Source organism: Thunnus maccoyii, chromosome 16, assembly GCF_910596095.1.
Source record: "Thunnus maccoyii chromosome 16, fThuMac1.1, whole genome shotgun sequence".
Classification (NCBI taxonomy): Eukaryota; Metazoa; Chordata; class Actinopteri; order Scombriformes; family Scombridae; genus Thunnus; species Thunnus maccoyii.
The window spans coordinates 29,195,706-29,218,339 of record NC_056548.1 but is presented as its reverse complement, the minus strand read 5'-3'; the positions used below and the strand labels follow the sequence as shown (position 1 = coordinate 29,218,339).

General features: G+C 40.4%; 1 protein-coding gene across 1 annotated transcript in view; it reads right to left on the bottom strand.

Annotated features, from left to right (window-relative positions):
- The window catches only part of gabrb1 (gamma-aminobutyric acid type A receptor subunit beta1), a 100,128-nt gene extending 83,430 nt beyond the window's left edge, over window positions 1-16,698 (bottom strand). The window contains exons 1-3 of the mRNA XM_042387813.1: window positions 16,232-16,698; window positions 16,043-16,134; window positions 15,877-15,944 (exon numbers count right to left, since the gene is read on the bottom strand). Coding sequence (XP_042243747.1) covers window positions 15,877-15,944; window positions 16,043-16,134; window positions 16,232-16,311 — 240 coding nt within the window. The 5' untranslated portion in view covers window positions 16,312-16,698. The remainder of the gene's footprint in view (window positions 1-15,876; window positions 15,945-16,042; window positions 16,135-16,231) is intronic.
- Window positions 16,699-22,634: the final 5,936 nt, after the last annotated feature.

Genomic DNA, 22,634 nt, shown 5'->3' with positions numbered 1-22,634 from the left:
CAATACCAAAGACTTAGCACATGAAGAGGAGGTTGGAGTGGTGGAGGGAGCTACAGCAATAAACAATGATGGCATTAACACATCAGCAGAATAATAGGGAGGGGTATCAGGTTGCAATAGCTGCACTGTCCACCTTAATGAACATGGCTGGGTGTTACTAGTCAGCTAGTGGACACGAAGCTGATGAATGAACCAGTGATTGTGACGCATGAATGAAATATCATCAGTGTATGAATGGTTAGTTTCCTCTGATGGGCAGGTTGGGACCTTGCATGGTAGCCCCTGTACCCATTCAGCGTATGAATGTGTGTGAATGGGTGAATGTGATTTGTAGTGTAAAAGCACTTTGCGTGGTCGGAAGACTAGAAAGGCGCTATACAAGTATTGTCCATTTACCATAGATGGATGGATTGGCATGAAATTTGTTTTAGGCATGTATGTTCCCCACAGCATGAACTGTAATAACTTTGGTCATCCTCTGACTTTTCATCTAGTGCCATCAGTGGGTCGAAGTTTTTTGTCCATTACTTTGGTTTATGACCAAATACCTGCAAACTAATGGCATTCCCATGAGCCTCAATTTTTCTTTGAGTTTATTGCTGATTAGCAAATGTTAGCATGCTAACATTTGCATACAACACACTAAATTAACATAGCTTCCATGATACATATTATACCTGATAAATGCATTCAGCTTTGTTGCATATTAGTAACATTAATTAAACTTGCATCAGACTTGTAAAAAAATATATTTTTATGTATTAAGCCAAATCAGTTGGCTATCGGACACAAATAAAATAAGTAAAGCAAAGTAAATAAATAATCTAAGGTCAATATGAGATGTACACTTTTACCTGACTTTGTGGTTAATGAAGAACCTGAACATAAATTTTCAGGTCTGAACTTTTCCTTCTCATCACTGTCAAATACTTACTGAGAATTCTACATATTTAGTTTCAGACAAATATAGAGTGTGCGCTTCCTAGTGAATTATTTTTGTAAAATACATTGTTGAACGACCTGCAGTTGGATTCATATGTAAATATCTTGGCCACTCTAACCCTATATGCTGGTAAGGCTTCAGACTGCAGCACTCTTCCTGTAAGGCCTCTGGAAAAAAGTTGGCCTGATCTATCAGTGGATTGCAGGAAGTGGCTGACAATTAACAGGTAGGATTCAATTTGGTGGTGACATTAAAAAAATAATGCTTTGCAAATCTTATGCAACTTAAAATTGTCATTAATCAGACACTCTCAATTATACAAGACAATTTTTTGAAAATAAAGTGTAAATTAAGAGGCCGCGTCCCATCCTCAACAGTGAAAATGCTATTGATTCACTCCCTTAAACCTCCCCACACAGCAACTGTCAAATTGAAACCGAAGCCTCATTTATACATCCATTAAACTGTTGCAGTTCTATTCCATATGAAGCCCCTGTTGGCTTCATAGGAATACCCCATTGCCAGACATCCAACCACCCATTGATTATCTATAACCTCTTATCCTTTACATAGTCATGGGAGACTGGAGCCTATCCCAGCTCACACGGGATGAGAGGTGGGATACACCTGCACAGGTCAGAAGACAACCATTCACACACTCATCCATACTTTTAACCTCACAGTCGCCAGTTAACCTCACCTGCATGTCATGTCTGAACTGTGGGAGGAAACCAGAGCTGGCCGATCCTAGATTTAAACCCAGGACCATCTTGTTGTAGAGTGACAACACTGATAAACAGTGTGCTGGTGGAGGAGCTGTAAGACTTCAGCTGGTTTTTCATAGGATCTACCTTCTACCAAAGAAATAGTCCCGATGAAAACTGTTCACAATGGAGTAACAGGGCATGACTTCTGGAAAGACATGTTGTTGTTCTAATGTAATTTTTCAGTGTTGTGAGCACCACAATTGAAATTACATTCATTTCTATGGTATTGACGTGGAGGCAGGAATCCCAAACACAGAAATCTGAAAACCTGCATGGTTACACTACTAAATAGTAATGAGGAAATCAAAAAAAAAAAAAAAAGATTTTCTCAATTTGGTTGAACCAAACAGTTAATTTAAATCTACTACATTAGATTCAACACCATTGGTTTTTGTAGGTCACTTTGTTGTGTTGTTACAGTTAGGCTTATTAAGTCTTTGGTATTTTTCAGCTATGGGAGGATATTGCCCATACTAATGTGGTGCATTGAGAGCTCTGTGACCCCCATTGACCCCAGATCTGAATGAGCTGTTGGAAAGCAGGACACATCCTGACACCTTGATATCTTCCCAGTGCAAAGATGAAGTGTTGTCTGCAGAGCTTCTCATAAATCCTAATGCTGAGGTGGTGCTGGACATATCACTCTGCCAGGCTGATCGATAACAGCTGCTGGGAGGACATACACTGATAACACATGACACTCTCCAAATGCACAACACAGTCCTGTGGGAGGGTCCCTTTTGTTGGTTCTTTGTTGCAAAATATAAGTCAACCAAGTATGAAAATTCATATGGATTATAACATATTTTAGATAAAGATGTATTATGCTGTTTAAGCCTTGTCAAGTTCCCAAACGTAGAGTGCAGGATAAAATGTTATCAGTCTAATTATCTCATATTAGTCAACAAAAAATGAATGTTGAGTAGAGAGCAGTAATACCAGGTCTGTAGCTGTAAAACCACCCCGAAGTATTCACAAGCTAGTTATAGGCTGCTATTAAGAGGGATTTAAATGGCTACTAATAGACAAAGCTATCAGATCCATTGACTGGTACATAATCTTATTAGTTGATTGTCAGTGTAATGCACAGATGTTGATGGGACTGAAGGCAATGTGCACACTTTCATTAACAGCTGATGAGCTGCTTATTGCTTGTGTGCTGATGCTATTGATTGATTTTGGCAGGGAAAGCTTTCTAGAGCCTTGGGGGTGGTGTTTTCTATCAGAATATGTGTCATTAAAGCACACAGCGCTCATAGATTTCATGAAAAGACAAGGACCAAGGAAGTAGAACTGCAACACTGACTCACCAATTCATTGTGGTTGCCATGATAACAAATCTACGTTTCCTCATCATCAGCAAAAAAACACGACTCAAACTGTCCATAGAGTTCATCTATATACAGGCTCGAAAGCAGTCCTGGAGGTGGTCAAGATGGGGGCTGCAGAAAGAAAGACCAATTCCACCATGCTTAGTTTAGCTCTTAGGTTAGTTAGACAGCTGCACAAATATAAAAGCTGTGTCTGATATCACTCCCCCAATTCACATTCATTCATGCTACTCCTCATATAAGAGACACTCAATAGTTTACTTTAGTGAACAGTAAAATGTTGTAATATAATGTTGTGTTATCACTGACAGCTGCAGAGTTGAAATTTTTGCATCAACAAATGTGGCACATTGTATTGTAGTATTTCTAGCAGGGAGTAGAGCACAGGCCATGTTCACCACTTTTTTTTTCATTGTGTGAATTTTTGAGGGCACCATACAATACATAAATGACACACTCAGAATCCAAACAATCAAATAAAATGGTGGAAGGTAGATATATTGCACTATATAGCGAATAGGGAGTCATTTTGGGCACATCCAAAGACTCACTTTAAGCCTAAACATTTAGAGACCCTATACTTCAGACAATCTCAGGTGTGTTTCCATGGTAACATGCACTGTGGTACCACTGTTGAGCCCACAAACTTTGCTTCTTCGCCCACAGTCTATCCCCAAAACACAGATGACTGCCCAACACACACCTCTAATTCCATGGAGTCATTAAAATACTCCTCCAACTTATTGCAATTGACTTGAAAATCAAGTGTAAACTGTGTTATGTTAACCTGGAACGAAACTGTAGCATGATGGGGGTATTATTTTGTGGGGCGTATGTCTGTGAGGAGTGTAACTACAAAACCTCATGTTGCATCACTGTCGCTTTACCTCACCAACTGCTCTTGCCTCTGACAGCACAGCATGTCAGATGACTAAGGCTAGCACAGACCTGACAATGATCTGAAATCTCCCTTTAATCTACTCACTAACTGCCAAGTTCACTAGACCTTCACAAGCATACAGGCCCTGTCTGCTGGCCTTGCTTCAACGTCAAGGACAAGGTTGCTTGATTTGTCCCAATGTGACATGAGAAATGTCCTCAGGAGAACCTGAAGGGGGGCACTTATTTCATGTCACTTTGTCTACATGTAAACAAGTAGAAAGCTGACACTAACAGAGATAAGTCAAGTTGTCAGTTGATCCAGAGCAAGAAAGGAACACCTATTGACCAGAATGCTATGAAATTAGGTATGTATATTCATGGTCCCAAGAATATGACTCCTAAATACTATAATGAAACCCTGAGTTTTCGATCTAGTGCTACAATCCCCTCATTTCTTCCCTTTGATTAACACATTGATCGTGTCAGTGCACACAAACATGAATGGCTGGGTTTCCATGAAATTGGCTGTAAATATTCATGGTCTCCAGAGGACAAATTCTAATGTTTAGACTCCCCTGTACTTTCCCTTATAGCCACCATCACCTCTAGTACCAAATTTTCTATTTGTACACAATAATTACTGAGGACACTCATGCTCCCAGAGATGAACCCTTTCCACATAGCACACTCCATGAGCTTTCCTGTAATGACACCCTCAGGGTAGACATTTAACTTTATGTCATAATAACACAGGCACATTGTCAAGAAATGTGTTGAGCGCATTACCGCAACACTCCCAAAGAGATACACCCCTCACATTTTTATGAACTTGTGGCCTTTCCTTTAGCACCACCCACGGTGCAACATTTTCCTATTGTTAAGTGCAATCATTAGCCTCTAGGAGCAACTATCTTAATACTTTTTTTAGACGTTTTCTGTCTGCGTCCAACAGTTTTTGTCACTTTCTGAAAGTGACAATGAGAATCACACCCACTTTACACAGTGATTGGCCAGGTGTGCGGAGATGTGAAAGTATCCAGGGTTTGACTATCTCTATCACTTTGTGTGTACAGTCAAGTGCAACATAATGAATGCCTTTGAGGAGAGACAGTCTGAAAGTGTGTGCATTATACAAATTACTGTCTCCCCCTTCTCAATGATTGGCTCTGAAGGATATGGTATGGTTTTCTGTATTTGCAGTCAAACCAACAATGAATTGATCCTACTTACAAGTATTGTGTGTGTATCCAAAGCCTGATATATCTTATTCCTCTGTTCTGTAGAGCTCTGTTGCTGTCTAAAAACCTTTATAAGCATGTCAATGAGCCACAATGTTGCACTGGGTGACATGTTCCTTTGTCATGAAGAGTATGGGTACATTGTGCTGGACTGTTTCTTGGGTGGAAGTTGAAAAACCACCTCAGACTCTAGGAAGTTCAGGCTTCCACCTAAGAAATAGTTAGGCACATAACATCCGTAAAACAGCAAATTGTTGTTTTTACACTTTCTGTATGGATTAAAAAGACCAGATATAATGTGTTAATTTGTAAGCTTTAGGTGAGAAATTTGTTACCCTGAAAAGGCTTCTCTAGTTATCCTGGCACATATAATGAAACCTGAGAAGCTCTTCCTTCCAGTCACTTTATAGCCAGAGAGTGTTTACTTTGTCACCTCTACAGGACTATGAATCCAGATGGCAGAAGGTGTGTTACTGATAACAGTATTGGACCTTCCAGTCAACTATCTGTCAGAAGCACAACATACCCCATGATCATGAGCAAGAAAGGTTTGTCCTCTGAAAGGAAATGTGTGAGAGGAGCATGGCAAGTCAGTTTGTCAGTTAAATCACGCTTTCCCGTATATGATAAACATGTAATGAAATGCGCTGAAATTGTGTGATGGTGACAGAAAGACATTTTCTCCCATCAGAGGTGAGAACAATGAAGTGTACCCAACCTCGGAGAAGCGTGAAGAAAGTTATTTGAGGGATTGTGGTATGTTCTAGCAGATGAGAGGTGACTGAGAAATGGCCTGTCATGTGACAGGTGGCTGAAAACTGCAAGAGAGGTGACAGACAACGCAGAAACTGAGAGGATCAGCAGCTAGAGGAGGAGAGACAGCTGGAGGATGACAGCTAATCTCTCTGCATCACAATGAACATACAGTTTCTCTTCACAAATTATACCTCTGTTTAGAATAGAAACACACATTTCATAATAATTCCAGATTATTATAATTCGAGGCTTATTTTTATCATTTTGGTCAATTATGAGAACAGTGTACTCCCTAAGTTAACTTGCTGAGACCTAAAAACATAGTGAAATCACTACAAGAAAGTTCAAGGGGGCTACAAGCATGGGCAATCAGAATATCAGACAACAGTTTATCAAGATGATCTAAACCATTTTGTTTGGAGGTCAAACTGAAAGTGAGCATACCTGAAATATCTGTAATAATACCTTGTTGCACAGGAAAACTAATCTTCATTAGTGTCTTTTGTGCAAGTGAAATTTATGCTAAACCTTGCTCTGTTGGAGTCATACACACACAACAGACAAAAGGCTCTTCTGCCATACTGAAAGAAACAACATAGGATTCTTCATATTTTGGACTTGACTGATGAGTTTGTTTGATGAGCATCCTCAGTTGTTCTTTTCCTCCCTGTCCAAAGTCTGTCCATCTTTATACATCATTTTGCTCTCTGACTAAATATTGCTAACCTAAATCTTGACAGCCTTGCTAGCATCAGAGCACTCTTGTTTCTTTGTTGTTTCCAGATGAATCATCATTTTTGGATCTTTTCCACAGCAGACATTTTGACTTGTCACAGCAGAAAAAGCACATGTGGAAACATTAATAATGGCTCCATTCCAGCAATTGCAAAGCAATGCAGCAGTTAAAGTTGAACTGATAGGATTTTTACCCACCTGGGGGAAGAACTCTGTGTTCAGTTGATAGAACAAAGAAAGACAGACTATATTACAATATTGTTTGACCTTTGGGAGGGTACAGTAGATGACTTTGCTCTTCCAGTGACTTATGACTCACAAAAATTGACCCATATGTGTGTTTTGTGGTCTGTAGGCAATTGAGAATGCAGGGGGTGGAGTCATGGAGTCACAGTTGAGCAAGAGAAGAAAGAACATCACTATTAAAGCACTGACACACTTGCAGTACTTAGTCCAAAAGGCAGCATACAGCAAACTAAAAATTAAAATTAATGACTACAAACCTGTACCCACAGGTATACTTGATCATGGGTCAGTATTACTGACCTTCCTCCAACTCACCAGTCAGTATTATTGACCTTCCTCCTGCGGAAATGGACTCACAGGTCAGTAGTATTAACCCGGTCTCACAAATCTGCATACAAATGACATGACTTGAACATGACTTCAAATTGCATGCAGTGCATATGCCAAAGTCCAATTTTGCATGCAAGTGATACGCCAATTTAACAACGCATTTTTAACAGTTTTGTGTCTCATTTAATCCCGTTGGTTGGTAGGCACTAAAACCACTAGGTTATGGTTAGGGAAAGATCATGGTTTGGGTTAAAACAGTAAAATGTGATAAAATGTCCTGACGTTTCTCTCACTGCGCGCTTTTATTACCTGCAAGACTGACTATTGTAATGCTCTGCTTTCTGGTCTCCCTAAGAAAAATATATCGCAATTACAATTGCTTCAGAACTCAGCTGTACATGTGTTGATGAAGACCAGAAAGAGAGCACACATTACACCATTTTTAAGTCTCTGCACTGGCTACCTGTCTGCTTCAGAATTGATTTCAACATCCTTTTATTGGTTTATAAAGCTCTTAATGGTCTTGGTCCTACCCATTTATCAGATTTGCTTTTATCCTATGAACCTTCTATAACCCTCAGGTCTTCTGGTAGTGGCCTTTTAATTATACCAAAAGTCAGAACGAAAACCCACGGTGAGGCATCATTTATTACTATGGTCCATGTCTTTGGAACAGCCTTCCTAAGGACCTGAGGGCAGCAAAGAATGTTGTCTTTAGTCTGGCTTTAAATTGAATTTCATTTACTTATCTTTTATTTATATGTTTTAGCCTGTTTTACTACTTATTATATCCTTTTTATTATATTCTTATTTTCTTGATTGTTTTCCTTTTAATACCCTACTTTTGATTTCTGGTTTAGTCACTTCAATCGATCTCCTCTCTTTAAGTATTTTATTATTTTCTTTATTATTTTATCTTATATACTTTACCTTTCATTTCTCGTTTTACTCACTTTAATACATCTCCTCTTTTTTTTAGTATATTATCTTTTTCACACTTCACTTTTTGTATTGTTTTATTTTGCTATTCTGAATTTTTACACTTTCATCCTACCTCTGGTGTTTCCTCATTGCAAATTCATGAGTTATGATAGGGTTTCTTCAGCTCAGTTTTTATTGTGTGCTACATTGTATTTGTATGGAAAGTGCTATACAAATGAAGTTTGAATGATTGATTGATTGACTGATTGATTGTTTGATTGATTGATTATAAAATAAAAGAAAGTCGTATTATATTGACTTAACTTCCCTGTGAAGAATTGGCATATCACCTGCATGCAAAATTGGACTTTGGCATATGCACTGCATGCAATTTGAAAGTGTAAAGTCATGTTATTTGTATGCAGATTGAACCTTCCTCCCCATCAAACCAACTCACAGGTCAGTCTTCCTCCTGCTGAAACCAACTCAGGGGTTAGTATTATTGACCTTCTTCCCGCTGAAACTGATTCACAGGTAAGTATTATTGACCTTTCTCCCAATAAAACTGGCTCATGGGTCAGAATTATTAGCCAGTGGCTAATGATTAGCTAGCGGCAGTGTTGAGTTCTAATGGTATGTCCATCTGTCCGTCCCTCTGCGTCTGTCCTTCCTACTACTTTGCTGCAGACTGAAATATCTCAGCTACAGTTACTACTGGATGGGTTGCCATAAGATTTTATATAGACTTAGACTATAGACACAGATGATGAAACCTACTGACCATGGTGATTCACTTTTCCACTATTGGATAGCTGCCCGTGAAATTTGGTGTACATAGTCATGGTCCTTTGAGGATGAAGCCTTCTGACTTTGTTGATCCTCTGACATTTTCTTGCCACCATGAGTTTTTTGATTGTGACTCATGAGACCTGCCACTGGTCAAAAAATATTGCCAAGTCCTATTGGGATGTGGTGAGTGTGTTAGTAAACAGCTGCCTATTTACATATAAAGCAGACACAGAGTAACATAGACATTCATTTGGAGTCATTTACACTTTGTCATGTTCGCCTCCAGCTGATATTTACTCTGTCTTTACCTGTGGTTTGGTCTCCACCTAGACCCCCCACCCCCAGGATTTTCCTAAAAAAACAATCTATAACAATCTCTCAATCATCACTTATGACTCACTAAAAGTATGAGGCAGTACATTTATCTACAGAGACTGCCGTCTGGCTGTATTTTCTTATTATTTTGCTGTGTTTGGGACGTTTCAGGGCCTCAGCCTTTTGGTAGCCCCCATCCAACAGCGTGCAGGGTGTGAGGTCAGGACTCGTAGCATAGCTACCAGGTTACATCACTGTCTCCACTCTCTCCTCTGCTCCCCTATGCTCTCTGTCTCTGTGTCATGGATGTATAAAGAGCTGCAGGTCTGTGTGTTTGCTTGACCGAGGGCAGGGCTGAGCTACACATACACACAGAGCAGAGAGGCCACAGCGGACAGGATGAAGCTCTGCATTCACACAAAATCTGGCAATGCTGCAACTTCTCGCAGTGTGCAGAGGTGTGAGCATGATTATTTGTGCTTTAGAATAATGTTTTATTTATCTGATTGAGAGCTTTGTTCTCTGCAGCACCGCTCACTCTCTTCATTCACTATCTGGCTCCCTCAACCACTGCTGCTCTTTCTCTCTCGCTCAGTCATTGAGCCAGGGAGGAGGGGCCATCTTTGAATGCTGTGTGTTTACAAACACCAAACAACAAATCCTGCATAGTATGCCTTTAACTGGTAAATGCTCCACTAGCTAGTCTCTGACTGTGTCTGTCTGCTGTTTGGTGCTGAGCAAGTAGTGTACGGTGGGTTTATCTGAGCTTTTTTACTGAAAGCAGCTGCTTGCAAAACAATGTGTTAAAAGACCCCCAAATGCCCTGTAGAGCTGAGGGTAAATGCAGAGTTGGTCATAATTCTCTGTGGGTTCACCACTACAAATACCTCCATACTGGGGTATTTATAAAAGGTATCGTGGCTTCTTTTTAGGCACTAAACAGCCAAATTGCATTTTCTCCTTATTTCCACGGTATAGTGTAAGAAAAGCGGTGGAAACTGCATCTGAAATTTAACATCTGGGGTAAGCAGGTGTAAGATTTGCAGCATTGTTTAAGGGAGAGAGACTATAGTAGAGAGGTACAGAGAGAGAGAGACACACACAGTTTAAAGGACCCATTTCAAAGTTACTTCAGCAGGTCTCTCTGCTCAGCAACACAATGCAAGCCAAAAGAGCAGGAATGCAATATTTCTCATGCTTTATAACAGTGGAAACATGAGTGAGAGTTGGAGAGAGGAGTGCTGGGAAGAGTTTGTTGTGTTGGAGGAAAGAAGAGCTTAGTGTTATATAAAAAAATAATTAAAGTCATGGCTAAATATTTAGCTGATTATTTAGCAGTCTTCCTGCAATAACTCAACTCTCGCAAGTCTTGGTTAGACACAATAACAAACAGACTGGATCAAGCGATAGGTAAAGAAAAACATTTTATTTCTCTGTATGGTCCTTTCCATAATGTCAGACACTTATAATTACAATCTCAGCCTGTCAGTGGTAAAACCAAGCATTTTTAGTGTACATACATTGACGGTGCGCAATTGTCCCAAAGGATTACATTGAAGCCCATTTCGTGGCTGCTGGCTGCAGCGTTCTTGTTCAAATGGACTGATTTCAAAAATTGTTGTCCCCATTAGTCACTTGGACACAAAATGATGGGAAAACAGGGAAATAGGGTCCAGGTTGAAAAATCTTTAAGTTTCCCTTTAAGTTTCCTGGTGCCATAACTGTGAAGACCAGAGCAGAGATGAGAGACAGCGACCTTTTCAGTGAGACCCAAGAATAAAACCCGGGCCAGGCACCATCCCTCATGGGTCAGAATATCCCTTTATTCCTTCCACTGAGACACCCCCACCTTCAACTCAAGCACCAACGATGAGGAAATCGGAAATGTGTCCCTACTACGAGAATAAAGAAGATTACCTGAACCAGGAACTGATGCTGGAAGTGTGGCTGGCTACATCAAGCAGCCCAGTGCACACTAAAGAAACCAGTCTGCCTGTGCAATGGGAAACAACTCCAAATCCTCCTTGCAGTCAATGACCACACAGACCACACAGGTTTGTCAGGTGAATTCCATTAATGAAACATCTTACCTAAACAAGCCACAAGGGTCACAATGTGTCCATCTCAAGGTAACTCAAGTCATCCTGCAGCATAAGGGACAAACCCTGGACATGTACGCAGTGCTAGATGATAGGTCAGAAAGAACAATACTGCTTCCTGCAGCAGCCAGAAACTAGGCCTGGAAAGCTCAGGTGGGAACTTAGCATTGTGGACCGTCTCTCAGTGGTGCTTCAGTGTCTGTCAGAATATTTTCACCTGCCTATCCACTAGGGGTGGAGCCAAATCTGAATACAGTATTCAGCAAATAACAATAGTGGGTTTTTACAAATATATATTTCATACAAATATTTATTTGAGGAACTGAATGTTAGTTTTAAAATGATTTTCTTTTCAATGATGTTTATGATTATATGTGTTTATTGCTGGGTTTACGAAAACCATAAACCAATATTACATTTAAGTGTTCATGATAATTAAAAGTTTATTGATGAACACTTATTTTAACACTTTAATATCCTAAAATTAGAAGTGTAATAAAAACTAAAACAAGATTGTTATGTCTATTTCCACTTTTATTCCAATACAAATATAAATAATTTTGCTGCCTCAACAAATACAGATACAATACAAATACTGGGCTCTCTGCACACCTCTACTATCCACACAACAGCTATCAGATCTCCAGCCTTTACTTCTGACCACCTGAGTCTAGTGGAGCACTAAAGAAGTATCGCCACCTGCAGGGTATTCTTTTACAACCCATTCAGAATGCACCACCCTTACTCCTGACTGGGGCAGATCAGATACCAGGAGATACCCTCCTTTGATTTGTGTCGCGTGACCTGGAAAGCAGCAGCAAACCCAGTCTCTATGAGTGGCAAGTATCACTGGCTGGCACTACATTACTACACTAGCTCATGTTGTGCCATTTTCGCCCTTCAGTGGTATGTCAGGGATCACACTGGAATATGCAATGAGCTGAGATCCATAGTAGACAGTAGTTTCCATGTGGATAATTGCCTCCACCGTGTATAATCGCCCATCACATATATGAAGACCTAACAAAGGAAGCCTGTTCTGACAGCATCGAATGATGCAGGACAAAGCTGCAGTACCAGGATCTACTCTTAGCTTAAAATGGGATTGTCTTTATGATACACTTGGATACAAACACTGTCCAGTGAAGCAGGCAGCCCCCACAATGTGGCATATCTACATAGTGATGGTGAGCCAGTATGTACCCTTGGAATTCTTTGTCCCTTTCACATTGGGATGGAATTGTGATGACCTGATGCTTCCAGAGGAGCTGACAAAAGCCTAGAAGGAATTTGATGTAGAACTCGCTACTTTGCCACCCTGCCATGGTGCTATAGCCCAGCGTTTGACAGATCCGCATTTTCTGCAATGCCTCTGAGCAGGGCCATGGCTCTGTTTTATATCTCCAGACCGAGGATGAAGAGGGTCACATCTGAGTCTCCTTTATCATGGCAAGGTCATGAGTAGCTCCCAATCAGCAACTCACCCTACCCCACCTGGAGTTAAATGCTGCCCTAAATCAATCTCAACTGTGTAAACTGCTTGAAAACGAGGTCGCCCTGTCATCGATCAAGTTTTCCTGTGGTCAGACTCAACCATGCTCACATGGTTAAAGTCAGAATCCTGCCACTTTAAAGTGTTTGCGGGCATAAGAATTGTGGAAATCCAGGAGCCAACAGGTCAACACTCTTGACAATTATGTGGACTCCTCTAGGAACCCAGTACCAGTGAGGTCAAGGCCCATCATCTCTTTTCCATCCAGTGTCAGAACAGTTTCAGGCTGTGCAAGAAACTCAGACAGATGGTGAAACTGAATGATTTTAACTCCATGACAGTTATCTCAAAGCTGGTCCAAGTCATGTAGCCCTTTTCTGCTTCAGGAATGTGACCAAATATAACATAATGTAATGCATCGTCACAAGCTCTGCTTTTCTTTCCACTGTTCTCTGCTCGCTTTGGGGAAATCAATTTGGGCATTGCTCAGGAGGTGATGCTAAATCCAAGTTAGCAGTAGTGCTGTTGATTGTCACTGGTCAATCAGATTTGATGTCACAGAATGACTACAACACACACTACAGCCATAACCACAATTTTCAACAAGTCCTCCAAATTAAAAGACAGAGACTTTGTAACTGCCCTTTAGAACAACACACGGAAGTATTTTATCATTTTGTCTGTTCCTTCAAAAACCATAACCATACGAATAACACTTAAAAAAGAAATGCATTTTATGATGTAATGATGCTGCGGTTAACGTTTGGTTAGGTTCCAGCACAAAAACATCTTGGTTAGGTTTAAAATAAGTTCTTTAAGTTAGGGAAAATTACTACTTCCTTAAGGTTAGGGGACGATCATAGTCATGGTTTAAAAAAAAACTATGTTGACTCTCAGTTGTAAACCTGAAATGAACTGTGATCTCTCATGTAAAGTCTAATGTTTTTTTGACCCATCCATCCATGGACTTTTTCTCTCTATATTAACATCACCTGACTTCATGCTTTGCTCCCAATGGATAAGAGTCATAGACTTTTTCACTACTTTTTGCTAACAGTACCACAATGCAATGTGTTACAATTTGAAAATTACAGTTGTGTGACTCCACAGCTGACAGTGATGACACAAAATGATGATGTTTAATTATTTAATAATAATTATTGATTTAACCATTGTCACTGACTGAATCAGTTGGCTTTAGTAGTTGAGCTCCCCACTGGTGATTGAGAGCGCTGTAGTCAACCCAGGTGATTCACAGTACGTTACCTCTTCATTAAAGCTTATTAAAAGACCGCAAAAGCTGCAGAAACAATCATAATCTGATCACTCTGTCATAAATAATCATCTGCTGAGCTATTTAACATATGTGGAGTGTTTGTACTGAACTAGCAACAGAGTGGGCATACTTGCCTTAAAGGATGAGGCTGGTGATTTTCTATATTTTTCTTATTGTCAACAAATCTCATGTGCAGAGCCGAACCAACTCGTGTGGGTGATTAACATGTTTTTAATAGTTTTTAGACAACGATTGAAGTTGACAGCACAGAGGAACAAGATATATCAGGCTTGTTATCAGGCTGGATCAGTTCATTGTTGGTTTGTCTCTGCATGAGATTTGTTGTTATAGAAAATCACCAGCCATATCCTTTAGGACAATCAGAATGAGCTCTCAACGTTGGGCCATATGAACAGCGATGGGTTCACTTTCTCAAAGTTGACTATGACAGCAAGGACAGGGAAGTCAGTAAGTACTGAGAAACGGCCTGGAATTTGTTGACAGTGAGAAAAAAAACAACATCAGCCTTATCCTTCACTAAATTAAATTTGTCGTGGGATTTTTCTAGTTGAACTACATGACTAAATACAATTTATTAAAAGTCTTGACCGCCGCTATTTACAATTTGATATTTTTGCATTTACAAATACCCCTGTATCCTGGAGGTAAATATGCAATACATCTATATTTGAATCTAATAAGACACAGATTAATCAAACAGGCAGAATTTTCTGATTTTCTAATTTTCTGGCCTGGGACTGAAAGCTGACCTGTATGAACACTTAGAAAAACATAGATTAGGCTTTCTGTAATGCTGCAGCAAAGCAACATCAAATTAAAAAATACATAACCAGTATGTGTCAATAATTGTTTATGTTAGTTTGAGTCTCTCTCTCTCTCTATCTCTATCACACACACACACACACACACACACACACACACACACACACACACACACCTGTCTTTGCACATATGCAGACCTCTCAGCTGGTTCTGCTGCTACAGACACTGATGCTGTGTAGCACCTTGGCAGCTCTGCATTGATACCCTGTATTAAGTGGTCAAATTATATTCTGCAGATACACTGCTTTCCTAGGCCTCCTTCCTCCTGTTGACTTACTGACAGCCGTTATGAAGTTACTGCATTGAGGCCAAAAAAAAAAAACAAAAACCGTCCAAAACATGCACACAGACGTCTTGTTTGATCCACTCTTCCCCCCATCTGTCCTATTCTCCCCGGTGCTCAGGTAGCTGAGGCTTCTCTGACACCGGGCTCACCGCGCATGCAGGGGCCGCAGAAGCGTGTGTGGAATCACTAAACAGCAGTGCAACATCGCCCCTCTCTCTCTCTCTCTTTCTCTCTCTCTCTCTCTCTCTCTCTCTCTCTCACACACACACACACACACACACATACACACCTCTTCCTCTGTGTCTGTCTCTCTCTGTCTTGTTAATTCTCAGCCTCCGCCGGTTGTGACACCGCGGGGAAGCACTTGATGCATACGGATTGGCTTTGACACATTGCGGATCTCTCCATGGTGCTGAAAAGGGAGCGGGGGGAGGAGGGGAATCTTTTTAGTTTCCTTCAGGAGCGGCGCTGCACCAAGTACGAAGCGAACTGGACTGACACAGATCTCTAGCCTCTCCATCTCTTTGTTGGGGAGCGCGCTGAAAAGGCAAAAAAACTCGCCCGACTGTCACGTGGAAGCAGTCTGTGTCTCAAACTGCATCGCACCAGGGAGAATGTGGAACTTACCATGTTGACTTCAGACACCATGTCAATACTGGCGATGTCTATGCTCATGCCAACATCCACAGGGGCGCCTGTGGAACATATGACAGCAAAGCATTAGTAAGCATTACAGCAGCCCGCCGAGCATCACGTTAGTCAGATGAACACAGCGGACACTAGTGGCTCTTACCTCCAAAATCAGGCCGCAGACGGATGTCATAGCCCTTCAGCAGCTTATCCACGGTGGCTTTCACATATGACATGTTGCTAGGCTCGTTGGCGCTGAGGACAGATAACAGATTTCAATTCAGAATCCATATAATCGAACAAAAATAAGGCCCTGTTTGAAATAAGACATGGTGTTATTATCGGGTCTCACCTTTGCGCCCCGCAGACTACAGTCACCAGCAGGGACAAGCAGCAGACCCCCCAGCACCCGCGGTCCAGAGTAGTCCACATCACTAACTCTGATCCTGCCAATGACTTTGACACGCGATCTCAGGGATGCAACTTAGGCTGCAAAATTATTCCAAGACCAATGCATGCGAGTCGTTTTACCACCATCCAAGCGTGGTGGCGAGGTGAGACAAAATTAATTAGGATGGAAATGCAGCCGCACTGGAAAAAAACAGCCTATAGGTGTGGAGGCTTCACCTGAAGAGTCGAGGCTGGCGCATGAAGCGGCACATACAGTCTCCCAGCACTCTACATATCAATACACAGACCCCCGGCAGCCCTCTCAGCTTATTCCAGCAGACAGCAGTGTCCGGAGCAGATCTGCGTCAAGCTCGTCTTCCCGCTGCTGCTTAACTTGAAGATGTTAAATAATGAGCATTGAGCGCGGCTCCCCGGTCACCTTTAGTAAGCAGGGAGGAGGGGAAGAGAGAAAGAGAGAGAGAAAGAGAGAGAGAGAGAGAGAGAGAGAGAGAGAGAGAGAGAGAGAGAGAGAGAGAGAGAGATCGTGCAACACAAGCACGTCTGAGGAGCTGCGCATTTTCTGGGCTCCGCCAGGCAGTGGATCCCGTTCAGCTCGCGTCACGGGCTGCACACCAACTTAATTAATTGTTCAAAATCCCAGAAAATGCATTAAAAACGCAACGCACGACTAACTGATGAGAGAGGAGATAAGATACACTGTATGGGAACTGAAATGGCTTCTGCTCCGACTGCAGGGCGTGAAGGGAATAGAGAATAATATTCTGCATTTAAGCATCATGTTGGTAGAAGTACTCAGAATTATTATTATTATTATTATTATTATTATTATTATTATTATTATTATTATTATTATTATTATTATTTCAGTCACATACAGTTATTTTCACAGTGTTTAGTAATGGAAAAATAATTAAATAAAAGTATTCCTGAAACCCTGCAGCCAGTACTGGAGTCATCTCTACATCTTCTAGAAAGACCTCTGGAAAATGAAAAGATCACCCTCAGGGACCCTGGAACTTTGCCCAGGAATACTTGAACTGAGCATGAAAGTTCATTCTTGACTTTGCAGTTTCACTAAGTAATTATAACTCATGGTCCACTTATTAATATTTTCTGGTGCTTTCAAAGCATCTCAGTCTTCATCAGCAGGGTGAGTTTGCTCCATTGGCATGGAGATGGCTCATTTATCATGTTACTTAAGTATAGAACTTCAGTCACCTGATAACAGGTGGTTGTACATGAGGGAGTGGTAGGTAGTGACCCTAGCTGCATCTCAAATTCAGACTACACCATCAGCTTTTGTGTTCACACTGGAAAAGTGACAAAATGTTGCTGACAACAAAAAAAAGTCCTTGATTTTTGAGTGTGCTGTTGATGGATGAGATTTGATGACTATCTTTATTCAAGAGCATGGTCTTTCAATTTGAAAGCATGATTTCTTGATTTCACATTCAGAGTTAGTAATGCTTTCCCTCAAAACCCTGCCTTCGTCCTCAAATAGTCCCTGCCTATGTGCAGATTCAAGCTGTATGCCTGCACTCAGATATATTGTTGCTTCCACAGATTTCCTGTGCTCCTGCTTAAGTCCCTCTCCTTGCATTCAGGCTGCTTCTTCTCTGCTCTCAAATCTCTGCTCTCGCTGCCCGATTTTTTGTGCAATGACCCTGTCAAAATTCACCAACCATGGTGCTGACCAATGAAATGATCACTGCCACCTTGCAGGCACGTTCACTTTACTTCTTTAGAGCATCCTTTACGGGTGGTTAAACCAGGTTCATCCACTCCTGCCCCCCAGGATTTTATGTACTTCCCTTTCTTGTACGACTTTTGGATTAAAAGAACCAGTGTTTTGCGATAATAACTACATATAGCCTATAAGCCATGTGCCTATTGCACAACAGGTGGTAACCCTTTGGTCTTTCCATATAAAGTTATCTATGTAGCTGTAACCCCTTCCAAACTTTAATTGATCATAAAAATGCTCTATGTTCACTGCCATATTCTTCCACTCATATTAAACTGATATGCGCCTCTCCCCACTGGCATAAATCGGTTCCTACTGGCATGTGTGTCACTTAACTGTAACTTGTTCCACTGACTGACATCATGTACCAATTCCCAATGGCATATGCCAGTGATGATTGATATGAGCCACATAAAAACACTGAAAATATGAATTTACCAATTTAATTTGAAAGCAGGAAGAGCAAACTTACCAGAGGTCCTTGACTCTGGTGATCCATGTTGGAAAAGGGATCCACTGGGCTCTTGCTCCTGACCTTCCATTCATCCATAATGTCATGGAGATGATGTTGTTTTCTCCTCTAGCATGCTGAGAGGAGGCTGATGTGCAATAGACACAAGGCTACTACATGTAGCTACTGTCGCAAAAAATTTGGGAAACTGATGTATATTTTAACTGTTGGTAACGGAGGTTCATACTGTATGATAAAATCTTGTATGGCAGGAGTGGATGAGCCTGGCTATACTGACCATAAGTGATGCTTTAACGAAGTAAAGCAAACATGCCTGTGAAGTGGCAGTGATCATTTCATTGGTCTGCACCATACCTGGTATTCTGTTGGTTGGAGAATCTTGCACAGAAGCAGTCTGAATTCAAAGAGAGGGACTCAAGTAGGAGCACAGGACATCTATGCAAGCACACAGGTTTGAGAAGGATCAGAGCAAATCTGTTTGACTATTGACTATTTGAGCATGAGGGCAGGGTTTTGAGGGAAAGCATTACAAACTCTGAACATGAAATCAATAAATCATACTCTCAAATTGATAGACCATGCTCTTGAATGAAGACTGAAATAAAATCTCATATTGATGGACACTATTCTTTGGACATAGTGGAGCTACTCACAGCTGGACAAAATTAACAGTGATGGTGGTGAAACAGCTCCAGGAACACCTTAGAAAAAAAACAACAACAGTTGATTAAAAAAAAACAAAAAACATTTGTTGTTGGGTTAAACTGGAAGTGACATTTTGAAGTTTACTTTCCTGCTAGTATAAAACCATGTAGTATGTTCTGTAGCTTTAGTACACTGTCTGCAAAAAATAGTATACTATGATGACACAATATGGAATTAGAACACAGCAAGAATCTCTGTTTAACAAAGGTCTCTGGTGTCAGATGTGAACATCCTCTTCAATCTGTCCCTGGCTCAGTGCTGGTCAATGAACTTTGACCTTTTCCCAGTCGATATTTGGATTATTTAAATTAAGCTCTACCTATAGCTCCAGATTTGGTAATTTGAAAAACAAGACTCTACTCTTGACCATACAGGAATAAGGACTTTTTCTGTGCTTATTCAAGAGGTCTTCAAAACTACTGTGAAGGCACAAAAGTTTTGTTTTCTCTCTTGCAACGCCTGTGGTAAGCCATTTCCTGTCAGAGAGTATATAAAATTGGTTTTCCACATTGCATTTCATGTATGTGTTAATATGGATGGCACACCTATAGTGAACAAATGACACTGAAGGAAAAAGACAGGACACTGAAGGAGTTTCATTTCACTGTTCTGAGAAAAAGATAACACTGGTTAGTGTTAAAAAAGTCCAGTATTAACTCCATTGTAGTGTCCAAATACCACTCTGTGTGTCATCTGCTGTGGATCCATATTGACACTTATAAAGTGCTGAAATTAACTGGTTGTTGATTTGTGTTTGCTGATTTTGGTGAGTTTCAACAAACTCTGCTAGGAAGAAATCTTAATACTAAATGTCCTTAAAATTGCTCTAAAATAAAAATACAAATACAGTTTAAGTAAAAACAACACATTTCAGGACTATGCAATGTCCTAGTTGAAACGTTTCCACAAACATTTTCTCTCAGCTTCTTTTCTATATGAGAGAAATGTGATGACATTCTCCTCAGTCTCATGTTGCTGAATGTCATGCTATATGTCTTTGTGCTTGTGTAACATGTAACATGCAACAACAGCAGTCATGGAAGTCAGTAGTGATGTTATGCTAGAAGCAGACTACTTGACACAGCATCAACTTTTTAAAGCATAAATATCATAGTAACCACCACACCAAAAATCTTGTGACCACCCCAAACACGGTCTTGGTATGTTACACTCAGAGAGGTGTTGTGCTGGTTTTGGATACAAGCTGTGCTTCTCAATCTGCCACAGTATTTAAAACAGAACTGTAGACTGTTTTAAAAGTGATCAGTTTCAATAGTATATTTATAGTTTATTGAGCAAAAAAACAATAAAGAAAGCAGTAAGACCAAATATTCTGACTAACTGTTTCATCACAGTTTGAGATTTAATCCATCCATACAAATGCAACACTAACAGTTGCCCAGCAGCAGATTGCCATGTTGACTATAATAAAATGCATTGAAACAGTGAACCATTTTCAATACAATTGCTTCATATTGATTCAGTGCCTCAGAAAGATTTGTCTCCTCCATCACCAGAAGTCAGTCCTACACAAAGCATGAATAGCAACTGGACCAGTAACAACAAACCAGCATGCCGGCTATCCACTGTGTGATGGTACGCTTAGCACCGCTACCACATTTATGTTACTCACCTGTTTCCTGTTCCTCAAGCACAAGAGTCTGCAGTGCAACTAAAGGCAACGCATACTTCTTGATTGTACTATGTTTGAGGAGCAAAGGGAGGGAATATGCATCTTTTCTGTAAAGTGTTCTCTAGAAGTCACATATTATACAGATATTGAATACTGTTTTTTCTTATTGATTTATGAAGCCAGTCGGTCAACATTTCAATCCTCACGTATGGTCACGAGTTTTGGGTATTGACTGAAAGAATGAGATCGTGGTTACAAGCAGCAAAAATGAGTTTCCTCTGGAGAGTGTCTGGGCTCAGCCTTAAAGACAGGGTGAGGAGCTCGGACATCCAGCGGAAATGAGTGAATGAAGCTGAGCAGCAGCAGCCTGGCTTGCTGCTGGCTGATGGGAGGCTTGTGGTGCTGAGATGAAGCAGCTGTGATGGCAGCAGTTTCCCAGAAGGCAGTAGGCATATTAGGAAGCTGCCTAAGCAGCTGGAACTATAGGCAGCAGCAGTAACATACTGTCTCTGGTGCTGAAATGACATAAACACATTCACCATCACAATGCTGCAGAGAAGTCAGTGTGTTTACAGGATGTCCTGTTAAAATTAAGAAATACAATATGATAGAAAGTTTTCACCTCTGCAACATCTGGATTTAGCAGTGCTTAGGCCAACTTTTCTTAACGGTGGCACATCAAATACATTTTCTCCATAAAAAAAGAAAGAAAAGCAGTTAGTCAGCCTGGAGCCCTTTTTTGCACTCATACTCAAAAAACAGATCCTTTACTTAAGAGTAAAAGTACCAATACAACACAAATGTCCCCTCTGACTGATATATTATCATGTGACATTACAATTATAGTATTACTGATACATTGACGTGTAAGCAGTATTTTACTGTGCTGACTGGTTGTGGTTTAGTCAGCTTTAACTATTCTATATAGTTTGGTATGGTTTGGTAGTTTAGTCCAGTGGTTCCCAACCTATCGGTCAGGCCCCTTCCAAAGGTCACAAGATAAATCTGAGGAATCGTGATTCGATGATTAATCGAAGGAGAAAGAAGAAAAAGCTAAATTCTGCCACACACATTTCATTAGACTTCTCTCTTCACTTTTTGTCAAATATTGGAGAATATTACCCACTTGGGCCTCAATTATTTAATGAAACCATGTGAGAGGTTCTTTAGACGGGAAATGTTTCTTTGGCAGAACATCTGAAATGTGACAAGTGAGCCCAAACTAAACTTTTTGAGGTCACAAGGTGAAAAGGTTGGAACCATTGGTGTAATGACATTATAGTTTACACCTGAATCTTCTCATCAAAGCTGCTGAGAATTAAAGTAAGCATATTAATAATTTATCCCCACTAGTTCTTCACCTCTCTTTTGATGATTTAGTCATCAACGTCAATAATAAACTGAAGGCGTCCTTTGATATTAAAACATCAGCCAAACTCAAGGAGACTACATTAAAAATAATCTCATCATGAAGAGCTGCAAATGTGGTAAATCAACTATATGTACATTTTGATATTTATAAAGAACATCTTTCACAAAATAGCAGAAACACAAATTCCTCAAACATAGACAAGGATTATCTTTGATTTCTCTCTCTCTCCTTTTTTTTTTTTTTTACCATTTACAGCCTTGTACATGCAGCTCATGAAGCCTGTCTGACAACATCTCAACATTATACTGGGATGTTTGCAGAGTTTAACCTCTAAATATGTACAGATGATGGTGAATAATAACACAACAACACTTCCTAACACCTCACAATGTAGGTGTTGACCTCCTACGTTTGTGTA